At 49.0% G+C, this 13,344-nt stretch overlaps 1 protein-coding gene across 1 annotated transcript in view; it reads left to right on the forward strand.

Moving 5' to 3' along the window:
• The first annotated feature begins 668 nt into the window (after positions 1–668).
• LOC131215364 (protein phosphatase 1 regulatory subunit 12A-like) overlaps positions 669–13,344 on the forward strand; it is a 33,261-nt gene continuing 20,585 nt past the window's right edge. Inside the window, exon 1 of the mRNA XM_058209755.1 lies at positions 669–914. Within this exon, the coding sequence (XP_058065738.1) occupies positions 835–914 (80 nt within the window). The 5' untranslated portion in view covers positions 669–834. The remainder of the gene's footprint in view (positions 915–13,344) is intronic.

Consider the following 13,344-nt stretch of genomic DNA (forward strand, 5'->3'; position numbering starts at 1 on the left):
AGAAATTATTTCGCATTATATTGATTTTAGATACTTTAGCCTTACTCGATCTAATCGTATTTTATTTTCCCTTCTTTTGCAGATACGTCGTCGTATGAACCTGACTATACTCTAATGCGGTACAATGTTTTCCAATTGAAATCATTCAAGTTGTGCTAAACTTTTCAAAATCACCAGTCCAACAATCCATCTCCCAGTGATGCCATCGAGACGAGTTAAACTCGCAGGCAAGTGATTGAAGTGTTAAGTGCCGTCTCGAAACCACAAACCTCGCCGTGAAAAAATGGCTTCCTGTGGTCGCCACACGACGGAACCCCCAGAAGGGATGCTGTTGTTATTGGCAGTGGCGAGTCGCCGAGCAGAATGTACCGACAATTATCACATTACACACCAACGTGTGGCTGTCTGTGGCACACGAGTTATAAATTAGGGCAGCGAAGCAGACGAAGTACATCACGCAGCGTTTCAAGACGACGACGACGGCCCTAGGAAGAAGCTTAATTTCTTTTCTCCTCAATTCTAGTGTACTTACCGGGAAATCGAGAAATCCAGTGACCATCGAGTGTAGTGTAGAAACGTGACACGCGGCATGGTGTTGGTTTAGGTGACTGTGTCCTCCCCTGTGTGCGTCTGTCCTGCGTGTGTTCTGTGGGTGGGATTTGGGGCCGGTAGGCTTTCGGGTGGCACATCGACGGCGGCAAAGCGACGGCGGCGAAAATCATCGTCACCGCAACAGCGGCCCCCGCGAGCCGCTTCTCGTCGGCGGGCAGGCTCGGCAGCAGCGGCAGCGCCCCCGGTGGCGGGAGTCGCAAGCTGAGCTTCGACATCGGCAGAATGGAGCACTCGGATTTAGTCTCCGAGATGGCTCAGGTCGAGCATCTCTCCACGCAGGACCGGCTGCATCTGGCGCGCATGTAAGTAGTAGCTCGTTGTGAACGGAGGAGGTCCTTAAACGCACTCAACCCACAATTAGCAGCCGGCGCCGGAGAAAAGTGATCAGCAACACGTGACGCGCAGCCGTTTTCGGGGTTAATTCGTGAGCCGCACCAATTATTTACTCTCTTCCATTTTCCACCTGCGGGGCCCCGGGGGTGCGAGTGATGGCACTCCGCTCGCAACGGTGGCCCTCCTCCATGTTTACCTATTTTATCTACCCTGTTGTTGCTGTTTCGCCGCCTCCACCTTGTGTTTGTTGCGGGTTTTATTTATTGTTGCGGCACCGTTGTTTTTGGTTTTCGTTTTTATCATACGCTAACCAAAGTGCAGTTATCTTCGGCTTCGCCTGCAGCCTGCAGACTGGCTGCATATCTCTTTCGGGGCCATCGGCGGCTGTTTAGTTACTCGCTCTTTCTTTACTTAACACCCCACTCCCAAACACACGTCGTCCTGTTTCTTTTTCGCGCCGGCTGGGCGCAGCGACCAGACTTTCTTCTTCCGGTGTGACCCACGTGTGCGCCCCGTTGCTGCTGCTGCTGCTCATCCATACATTCATGGGCGCCGTTTCTATTTTCACCCAACTTTCCGACCTCTCCGGCTCATAGTTTGCTGCTTCGTTTCGTTTCGTATGCCGAGAGACCTCATCTTTCCCGCGTGCCTCCCCGTGGTCGATCGATAATCGAGAGTTGGTTTTCGGGCGCGAATGTCTTTCGGGTGGTGGTGATGGCTAGTTTTAAGGGAAAAGTGCCCTTGTGCCACCCCGTCCCCCCCCGTCAACCCACGGCCGTTACGGAGTCGGATTCGGTCGGTCCGCGCTCTTTCGCCCTCTGCCGGTGGCCGCACAGCGTCCGGTTTAGTGCAGTTCCGTCCGGGTCCGGTTGCGGGCGGGCTTCGGTAGTCTTGCCGCGAACCTACGATCTTTCGATTCTCGTGTGTGAGTGCGTCCTTCGCGCCGTCCGTGTGTCTGTGCGTGTATATGTGTGTGCATGTGCGTAGTGCAACGGGAAACAAGCTGCAGCAGCACCTTCGAGATCCCCTTCTCGCCAATGCAGCGGTGCATCGGTTGACGAAGGTGTTACACTCTGGTGATCGTGTCGCAGGAGTCGGTATTTTTGCTGGAACCGACCCGAAGTCGATGTTCTTGTTCGCTTCGCTGTTTACGAAGCGGCAACGAGAACGTTAAGCTGTGCCTCGGGTCGTTAGTTTGTTGTAAAGCAGTGTCGGTTCACTCGCGCGCCCAAATGCAGTACCGAGTTCCGGAAGTGAGCGGCGGTGGTTTCGGTGGCACCGGCCATCGTGGCCGATCGAAAAACCAGCGTGGAAAGGCATGCCAGCGATATAAGTAACGAAACACAATAAAACCAATTATTTTAATACTTTAAACACGATCAGTCCGGGACTCTGGTCTGGGCTGGTGGCCCAGTGTAACATATTGCTGCTCATGTACCGCGCGGTTAACCGCAAGGGGCGAGCGGCTCATTAAGTCACACACTAGCCCAGAGGGATAATGGATAGCGCAATTATGCTAATTTATCCTCGCTCGCTCACTATTCCACGTTAGTTCCAGCCGCCGCCGGGGGCGAGGACACCGGGCGGCTGTTAGTGTTTCTTGCACACCGTGTTGGTTTAGCACGAACGCCGGCAACGTTGGATGTTCGGGCCTCCGGAGGGTCACATCCGAATCCCGGTTGCCCCCCGATCGTCACCTGCAAATGATAGTACAAATGGGTGGAAATTAAATAGAGGACAATCTGGAGCAGGAGAAGAAAAAAATTGCCATTCTTTTTTAGCTTCAACAACCGAACAGCGCTTGGGGAAATTTTAATTACATACGAGAGGCACGGAGCTTACTTTATGTGTTTTTGTCTTTTTCTACTTCTGCTTCTAAATTGATGCTGATGCTCTACATAAATTGTGGTTGTGCCGGGCCCCACAATTCCAAGTGGTTGCAACGAACACGGGGTGTTACGGTTTGCCCAAATTGAAAAGAAACTTTTCACCAGTTCCTTGAGATACTTTGAATTGAAATCTGTTTCATTAGGGGACCGTACTATAGAACCTAAGTTTCCGAAAGCCGTAAGTAGGTAGCCTTCTCGAGCCGCATCTACCAGTGATTGACCGTCAGCCATTTGTTGATTTAAATCATACTTGAGCTGTATTTTGCTTGCCACCGTTTTTTTCATCCGTTGCACATGCCAAACTGTCTGGCGTAGCAATTAGCATCGGCTTGTTACCGAACCGAAAATGATGGACCTTCCTGTGTCCGAATCCGGGGATCGTCCGTAGGTCACCCGTCTACGCTGCATCGAGTGGTCGGTTTCTATGCCAAAGACGATGTCAGTTCGAACGCTGACAGTGAATCAACTTGCTCGAGCAAAACTGTAACTTGGTGTTTAATATGGCCCTATCCGTTCCACTAATAATAATAAATACTTAAATCCTGTGCCCGAGACGCGCTAACCTTCGTATGAACCACCGACCGACCACCGATAACCATGATCTGTGGTCAGCAACCCGTCACGTGCCTGTCAACCGAGCGGAGATCCGCTAAAAATAAGACTTCTCCGCCTGCCCAGCGTCTTGCGCCACTCGAGTGTTGAAAGGTGGAATCAGAACGCCGCCTGGGACAAGGTCAATCGAGCACGAGCTGTCATCGGTGTGTGCCGTGACCGCAATAATTTTGAAGGCAATTTTGGGGGGATTCGGATTTAGTGATAATTTACTTTCATTCGCTTCTTTCTAATAACATTCCGAACGAACGGTACAAAACCCGCTCCCAGAGCAGAGCGTCCGATTTATCGCGTGGCATTGTTTCGCAATTAAATGAGAGGACGGAACCTAATCATTCTCATCATTGGGACCTTTTTTACAATTTATAGAATAGCTACACACGTCGGGGTCTTTCTGGGACCGCCAAAATCCGGAATGCCGGAGGTCGCAAACATACGCCTTTACGCCACATTAATAATGCAACATCCGCTCGGTGTGAGCAAGTTCCCTAGCGAAGGCCCATGGTGATTATGGTCGGTCGGAAAAGTCTTCCCTTTAAAGGTTGGCGCGCACCGGCCCCCCGAATCGGCGCCAGGGATCGAATGGTACCCTTTTTTGGTCGAACAACTCGAACTCGGACCCGTTGCTGTTCGAAGGGCGGCCTACGGTTTCGGGCGTTCATGCGAATCTGGACATTTTTCACTCCGGCTGTGCGTTGGGTTGTTTTCACAACTTATTTCGTGTTTCCCAGAACACTGCCAAACGTCGTGTGGATCCGTGGAAAAAGAACGCCCATTCCTCTCGGGCGTGTTGGAAGTTGATTAACACACAAAAACTTGTTTCCCTCCTTTTTTTGGTAATAAAAAAACAGCAAAATTAACTAAGCTTTTTCTGCGTACGCACACCGTGGGCAACTTTAATTTTTAATAATGGCCCCACAAATAAGAAGACCCGCGCAATGATGCTGATGGTCATTTTTTCGTCCTTACGAGCCTTCGCTTGCAGCATTCGTAGCAGCAACGTTTGAATAAGTAATCCACCCGGCCTGTGCTTCGCCCGGGTGTTTCCTTCAATTGCTTACGGGACCCCAAGCGGTGATGAAATAAAAATTAATCTTTGGTTTTTTAGTGCGCGGCCGCCAAAAGCTTCTTCCGAGGGAAAGTCTTTTCTTTCCGAGCTGGGGCTTGAATGAACAGTAGCCGTAAAAAACCAACGTAATGCTTACCGCCTCGTAAAATCATTATTATTGTTGCGTGCATCATAACGATCATGGCGCGGTGTACCGAGGGCAACATCTGTCGTCGCTGAAGGATGCATCCCTCGGGGCGGGGCATGCTTTTCACTTGTCTGCCATTTCTCTGTCCCGCTTGCTGTGGTGCTACATAGTCTGTCCGACTGGATCCTGTGTGAGCTATCCTTACAAAAACGTAGGGTGGCGCACCCGAAAGTGACAAATACCGGAAGAAGGTTTCCCTTTCTGGGCCGGAAGGACCGCCATTAGATGCCCCGGGATCGTGCAACACACAGCAGATGCTCTTTCGACAGTGCATAACTTCACTTGCTGGGTGCAGGAAAATCTGGCCGTTCTAACCGTACAGGACCCTACGACCGTGCCTCGGACGGAAGTGTACATCCCCCACATTGTGTTTCGGTCCGGTCCTTGCTTTCTCTCCTGTGCCTGGAGCGCTGCTAAGAACGCTGCTGCAAGAGCGTAGAAGAATGTGCTTTTTTAGTTGACGGCTTACAACAGATCATTCTGTTGGTTTGGTTTCTGCTACCCGTTTCCGGAATTTCCTGTTCCTGATAGCACTCGTTGGGTGTGTGTGGGTGGGCAGCAACAGATTTATAACCCCGGGGGAGTTTTGGTCTTCTTCTCTGTCTCGGCAGCGATATAGGAGTGATGCTTCCGTACAGTGTCCATTTTGCACAAAACATCCCCTCGGGTGCTGGGGATGAACCAGTTGATGGTTTTCTGGGAAGATTGGAAGCGGCTGTTTCTACCGCTGTTGAGAAAGATCTAGCCGTTTGTAGTTGTGGCAAAAAAACGACACTTTTTGTGTGGGACACTTTACAGCGCGCCGTCCCTCTTAGATTTATGCTGAAGCTAACTCCGTGTTGTGGAGCAAAAATATGGCTACTTTGATGGTTCAGTAACTTGAGCACGCTCGATGCGCCTTCGTTGGTTTCCTGGCTGCACACTACTTCGCGTTTTTATTAGAAAGAAAATTTGAGGGACGTTGAGTGGAAAATATCGTTCGGAGGATTATTAATGATTATTTCAACGTCAGTTGTCTTTGTTGAACGTTGTTGGACGCACATTTAGAAATTATTAGCTAAATCGCCCGCTAAGAAGTTCAACCAAATATTCGAAATTTTCTGAATAATTGTGATAACAGAGAAAAGTGCTTACCATGGGAAGTTTCACAAAATGAACTATGTTCATTAAATAAATCTAAGGTTTATAAACTTCATGATGTTTTGAAAACGCCCACTATTCAATAGTTATTCTCTTATCGAACTCTGTTGAATTGTTTAATTCTTTCAACTGCGTGGTCCCTGGTGTTGTTGATTGAGTTCCGCCAAAGTACACAGCGCCAACTTGGTTTGGCATGTGATGCTGTCAGATTCTTCGTTTTGCTTACGACGTGCGATGCACGGAAATCTGCACCGACAACTAAATATTGTAAAGGCAAATAAAATACTGCTGACGGCGGCCTTTTTTCAATGTCTGATTTCATCGATGAACGATTGGACGTATTTACGATTGACGGTGAATGAAAACCTATGGGCTCAATTTTGAATTTTACGGGCATCATTCTCTGTAGCATCACTCAATCATGGAGCGATCCCTTTGACAACCACGTAATTTAAACCAGCACCAGAAGTGTGCTGGAGTGTATGTAAAAGATTTATTTTATCTTACATCCGTTCAAACGCCCGAAGCGATACGCTACTCCCGATGCCAAAAGTTGCACTGCGACGTGCCGGACCACTTTATTACGGTATGTGCCCCCGAAACCAGCGCTCGCCCGTCGTCGTGTGAAGATCACATCATTCTCCAAGCTGTCCGCATGGTGTCGCCAAGCTTTTTGACGTGTGTCCGTCAGCACCACTCGGCACCGGCTTTCATCAGGCAAAAACCCACTCGTAAACTTTCCACGTTTTACCCACCTAATTTGACACGGGCCCTCGGGTCCATCTGTTCCCCAAAGGGGGTCCTCTCGTAATGTGAAGATATTCAATGAAGCACACATACACAGCGAGCTTTGCTTTCTATGCTCCGGCCGGGAGTTTTCTTCCGGTGTTAGTTGAGCTGTGCCGTCCTGTCAGTGGAGGAAGGTCACCCTCTTCAGCATGGCGTGGCATACTGGCGCTCCGATTCGCCCTTATCAGAGCTCCGGAGCGGACAATTTATTTGTTTTTGCTCTACACCTCGCCCCAACAGCGGCGGCGGGGTATCGCAACCTTCACTAGATAGCCTCTGCCATGCTCTTCACCTTCACCGGGCGTAAGTGCATTATAAATACGTGACATCATGCTTGCAGGCTGTTACGGAAATTATCTTTTCACTCCGGGCCACACGGCAAGTTGGAGTGTCATTAGCGAAGCGTGGTATGCTCCGTTTTGTCTCATCGCGCCCGCTTGCACCCCGCCGTACCAGCGCGCCAAACGGGTTCTCAGGAGTCTCGGAACTTTAATAGATCGTGTGATTAAAAACGGTATTCTATGGAAAGTGCCTGCCACTTCATCTCGCGCTGTGCGCAAACGAGAGCGACTTGACTTGAGTCCCAGCACCCAGCCAGTGGAGGAGTTTGACGTAAAGACACTACGCGTCTCCCTTGTTGGTAGCTAATGAAGCTTTCCAGTTTCCGATTTTTATTGCCGAGGTTACTTCAAGTAAATCGATTAAACACATAAAAGGGAAATCGATCATCGAACATCAGCGGGCGGGTTGGTATCAAGTCAGAGTAGTTTAGAAAGTTCGGCACTCGCAACACCGTCGCGTCTTCGTCTGGCCGCTGATCATGATCATTGATCGATGATTACCTTTAATAACTTTAAAGCAGTACCGTCCGAGTGCTTCCGGGGAAAGGGTAATAACGCTTGGCCCTAATAAACCTGCGGAGGAGTTACGAAAGCCGCCGTCAGACGCAGTGTCCATATTAAGTGAAGCCGATTTTGGGGATAAATTACAAACCGTAGACACTATTCTCTGCGGTGTTGTTCGGAGGTAGACTCTCTTTTCCAAACGTGCTGGGGTTTTTTTTAGCAACAAGCGTCGGACCGATCCGGAGACTGTAAAAAGCTCTTGCTCACGCCGGTATTTGGTTGGGGTCTTGGGAAGGCCACTTGTTTCCCACACCGGCTAGGCAAACATCTTAAGTGGTGCTGTTTTGGGACGCTCGCAACAGGCTAACGGGGCAAGAACTCTTCAACACTCGGGCAGGCATAAAAACGGTACGGGGATACCGTTCCCGAACGGGGATGCGCTACCCAAATGCGTAATTAAACGTAAACAAGTGAAATACCGGTTCCAAGTGGTGATTGCACACGTCGTTTGCAATGTACGCCCGTACGTCGTCTGGCTGCTCTCCGGAGTGATGATGATGATGATACATCTCTCGTCAATACTTTGTTGCAACATAAGCGTCCGCTCCCGGATTCCGGTCGTGTCAAGGAGTTGCTTGGCCTCTCGTCTTAGGAATTTAATGTTTACACCCATCACCCATCTGTTGGACAATCGTTAATTGGCCGTTACTATCGCCGATGCGGTCCTCGGTGTGATCACGCCGATTTGAAAATTGCCACTTGAGGATAGTCGAATAGAGAGAGAGAGAAAATCAGGATGTTCCGGACACAGCCACTACTACACGCGCCTCATTTTATCGTCATCAGTTTGCTCTGCGTAAAATGTTTCTTTTTCGCATCTCAGCCTCTCACGCACACACGGTCGCGTCGGTTGATTTATGTTTTATTTATAAACTTGGAAATGAACTTGGAATTTCCTTTTTTGTGTTTGTCACCACAGACAGGGACACCCGGGAGGCGAGAGGTTGGCGAATTTTGCCAGCAAAATCTCCCGAAGACTATCGGTCGCGCCACGCGTCTCTCTCCGAGAGACAGTGTGGCGCGGAAGCGACGTAGCATTTTTAATTCATTCCCAAGGCCCCATACGGGGTCGTGGTGACACTCGGTGCAGGCAAAGGAAAATTGTGTTTCTTCTTCTCACAGCGAACCGAAGATGATAAAATATTTATACCGATCCGCAGTGTCACAAGCACCCCCCGAAAACATTTCAATCATCGCGTCCGGATCCTCCGAAGCGGATTAAAGGTCATGACGCGCGCGTCCGTTCACCGTCCGTTTGTGGAGTAAAACAACTCATCATCGCCGTCATCGCCATTACGATCATCTTAATGATTAGCGGCGGGGGCTGCGGAAGACCGGCAACTCGGCGAGCGAGAGAGAGCGAGAGAAAAAGATGGATTTTTATTTTCTCGTAAAGAGTAAACAGTCATCGCAGTGTTTGGGGGGTTTTAACGATGACGGCCATTTTTTACTGCATCCTTTTGGCGCGACCATAAAATTTGTGATGACGAAAGAGGAAGTATTTAGTTTGCCCTCGTGTCCTTCGTGCTGCTCCGTCACGGGGAAGGGTGCACATTTAATATGTTGCAGTAAATGGCGCGGACGGCGCGTTTGATGAAATATGAATGCGCACGAACCTGTCATGTGGCATGTGTTAGGTGAATACTTTAAGGGTTGTAAAAAGTAACACAATGTCAACATTCTGCCGCTTTCGCACTCCATTCGCGCATTAACCGTGTGCCGGACGCAGCTAAAACGAAGCATTTTAATACACAGTGCAAGAATGCTTCGAGAACGATGCTCAGTAACGCGTAGTGACTTCCGTACCGTTTGAGACTTCCGAAAGTTTACATTTTTAAGAGAGACAAATTTAAAGAGAGTTGGTATATACCACGGTCAACGATGCCTGACCCGATCGTCTGGGTGATGACGATCGCACAGCCCTTAAAACCCTTAAGAAGTATTTGAATCACTCGTTGTTGGTGATGCCAAATTTGCTGTCAATATTTGCGTAATCGCACACATTCTTCGTAATCTTGTAAATACGCCGAGTTGTTTTTAAACGAAACATTTAGCTACACGTTCGTTCGAAAACAGCCGCTTTTCGGCCAGACGTTCTCGGGATCAGCTTTCTCCCAAAGCTCCGAACATGGATGGAGTTCTAAGAAATTGATTTACTTTTCCCTCTGTTTCGTTTCCTTTTCTATCGTACAATTTAGCAATTTGTTTGACTTTCTGCGCTCGACTTCAGTTCAACCCATCCTCAACGTCACGTGACACGGCACCCTGACCTTTTGCGCCACCCTTACAGTTGACCTTAGAGTGGGGCCTCGAGCGGGTCCCTCGGCACGTCAAGTTCAAGCCTCTATGTTACGTGTCCGGAAAATCCGGAATTATCGTTTCCCATCGAAAGTTTGTTGTTGATTGATAATTGTGTTTGCTTTTCGGCTTTTCAAACGAACTCGTGCGTGGATGTTATCGGGTGCTCCATTTTTCCAAAGCGGGACAAAACTAATAAAGCCGGTGGTCTCCCTGTCTCCCGGCAATGTTTTCCCCTAAATTAATTATTGACTTTTATTTGCCAGAACGTTAGACTTGCCCGCGGGCTGTTGATTGTTTTTAAAGGGCCTAAAATATGGTGTTCAGGGCGAAACAAGACCCACCGCCATCGCGCTTTCTCCTTGCAGAGCTTTTCTGCCTACTCCGAAATCTGCCTCTCTTCAAACATTTCCACGTTTTTCACCCCCCCCCCCCCAAAATCACGTTCCGCTTGGATTCGTTTCATTTCGTTTCCGTTCCGTTTCATTTCAGCCCGAGCGAGTAAAGCGCGAGGGCCACGCCAAGCCGCACTGTAGTCGCGGGCGACCCGCGATATTCCGCGAACCCCGGACCGTTTATTTGCCGCTCGTGTGCTGTGTTTGTTTGCCATTGTTGCATTGTTAGTTTGGTGATGTTTCAGGCACGGACCCCGCCGATGACCGACATACGCGAAGCGCGCCTACGTCGCGCGTTGGTTCGACCGGCCGAGATTTCCAAAAACCCATGCTACCCACATCGTGGCCCCCGTCGGATGGAGTGGTAAAAGTTCCAATTATCAAAACGGAGATGCTACACTAGCCGGCGGGTCCTGCAGGTCTACCTGCACGGTTTATGATTGCAATTAGTGTTGCTTCGGTGCATTTCGGGCGGGGAACGCATTTACCGGTGCCAATAGGAGCCGCAGTACCAATAGGTCCGATCGGGGGCCAGGCATTGCGCTTTCCGCTGCTGACATGACACTAGTCGCTCGCGCTGGCAGTTGAATGGAATTGGTGGAGCTACGACGCGCCGATGTTCGATTGTTTCTTCGGCGGCGGCGGCGATGGCGGCAATTTGTTGCAACAGCGTCCAGCGTCCTCCGACCATTGTCTATCGGGAGGCAGGAGCTATTTTATTTTATCCGTTTTTTATGCTCAACTCGATGCTGTCCGAACGATGATGATGAGGTTGCCAATGTTTTTTTGTGTTCGCTGGGGCGCACAAAAAAACGGATTCTAATGATCGAGCGATTCTCAAACGATTCGTAAGCACAAAAAGTGCATCACACTGGGGAACGAATAATTTAACGCACCACAACGCAGACTGCATTTGAAGCATATTTGAGTGCGAAATAAATTTGTTACGCTTCGATTGATGCGATTGGCCTTATTTTCGGTTGAGGTTGAGAGGCCCAACATGTGAGCAAACTTTTATTGCCCAACGATGTTTGCTGACTCTGGTGGCCGTGTGAGTTGATTTCACTCAGTTTGATTAACATTTATGTAAATAGTTTTTTTATTGCACCCAACCCCAGGTGGTTCAAAACGTAATGTATCCGTCAGTCATGCATTCGTTGCAAATTTACTGCCATGTTACTTAAATCTCATAAATCACGCGCCATACCCTTCAACGTGCTTGAAACTTATTCACGTGACGTGCACGGGGCGTTATAGGTTGATTTTGGGGGCAACAGTAATCGATTGGTAGATAATTTATGCACGGTACGCAATCGATGATCTCCGGTGCCTCTTAGCTGTGGACATACAGTAGAGGAGGTATCTGATGGGAAGTGCGTCACGCGGTTCACCTCTGACCGGAATTTTCATCATCGACCGCAAATTCCGACCGCGCGCGATATTGACACAATTGAGATTTGCGCAAAATGCTCCAGCCGTCACCAGCAGGGACCCGCAAAATGAATGGCATTTGTAGCGTTGTGGCATTGGCATTGCACTATGGGCGAGGTTTCAATCGACACCGATCCTTGGCATTCCGATGCTGCGATAAACTTCGCCGCTTGAATCGCATACGATAGAATAGTTGTGAGGTGGTCAGGCAGCAAGGCGCTAAACGATGAAACAATTCACCGATTCATCTGATTTCGTAAACACCGCCAATGAACCGAGTTTATTGACCAACATCATTTCGAATAACCGTGGTTTGATCGTCTTATAAAAGTGCCATGAAGCTGAATATTTAAAATTACCGCGTCTGAACCACAAAAGCTTGAAGCTTTTCACGTTCCACCGTCATCATGAGCGCATTTTACGCCAGCAGTGAGAGCTGTGCATGATTTAACGATTTAACGACTGACCGGTTTCACACCTTTTACACGCGGGATGGCCATGAAACGGGGAAACCATTTCCAATCAATCGATTCACTCGCGAACGGACGGACCGCGGTGGTTATCGATCGCTTTTCCGATCGATATTTTTCACACATCACATTTCCGCGTTGAGTATTTCGAATATGGCCGAGGATAACGCTTCCCCACCGCGGCAGACGGATGCAATTCGTGAGCACGCACCGGTGCCGGGCACGCATTCGTGATTATATTTAAAATCATCCAAAACGAACCACGTTTGCCGGCCAATTGATTGGGTAATATTTTTAAAAAATTTCAAATATAGAGCATTCGCAAACGGGCGATTGCGGCGGGCTATTTATTAGTTCGCGTGCATCTCACTGCACTGCAGGGAAACCGCAACCCGTTTGTGGATTGGTGTCGGAATCCTGAGGTGTGTATAAATGCTCACCGTTTAACACCAATTGTACTTAAAATTGTGCCGTAACTGGTAAGCTGTAGGATTATGAAAAGATAATTTGGCTAATTCTGTGCTGCCGCGCGTCCGCCATTTTAATACCTTCAGTCCATTGTGGAAAACTTGTTTTCTAAAAAAGCCCACCAAAAGAGGACTCTCAAGCTTGAATGGTGCGCCATTGGCTTTGATCGCTTAATCACGCTGTTCAAAGCTGCATTTTAATCGCTAGTTTATGTGGATATTCTCCACCAACGTTTAGTTACTTTCATTACGGTAATTAAGGGTATAGAGGACACCGAGTACGCCGGGCTCTTTACGCCTGCTAAAAACAACCCTACTTACAAGGATACGACCGGAAAACGGATTAACGACCACCCGTTAGCTCTCCCAGCGCTCCGGGCGAGTCTCTGTAAGCCGGGTGCACCCATAATGGAGCCATTTACAGGATCCAGCAAAGCAGGCCACATCTAGCGTGTAGAAGGTTAGAGTTGAACCGCCTGCTCTGTTAATGTCACTGCAATGCTCGAGTGTGTAACGAACCCAACGCCAACCGTTTGGAGCTCATTAACGCGAAGCCTGCTCTTCGTCGTCGAAGTACGTCACCGGCAGTTCCAAAACTCTCTCTCTCTCTCTCTTTCTCGTTGGTCGCAAACCTTGGCCTTGTGGCAAGGAAAATCGAAAGAAAGGTGAAGGTATTTCGAGGAGAAGGTTTTGCTGCTGCTCTCCGTTTCCACTTTCACGGCGACTAATTTGGTCCAAGGACCGTTT

The sequence above is a fragment of the Anopheles bellator genome, chromosome 1, assembly GCF_943735745.2.
Source record: "Anopheles bellator chromosome 1, idAnoBellAS_SP24_06.2, whole genome shotgun sequence".
In the NCBI taxonomy this organism is placed as follows: domain Eukaryota; kingdom Metazoa; phylum Arthropoda; class Insecta; order Diptera; family Culicidae; genus Anopheles; species Anopheles bellator.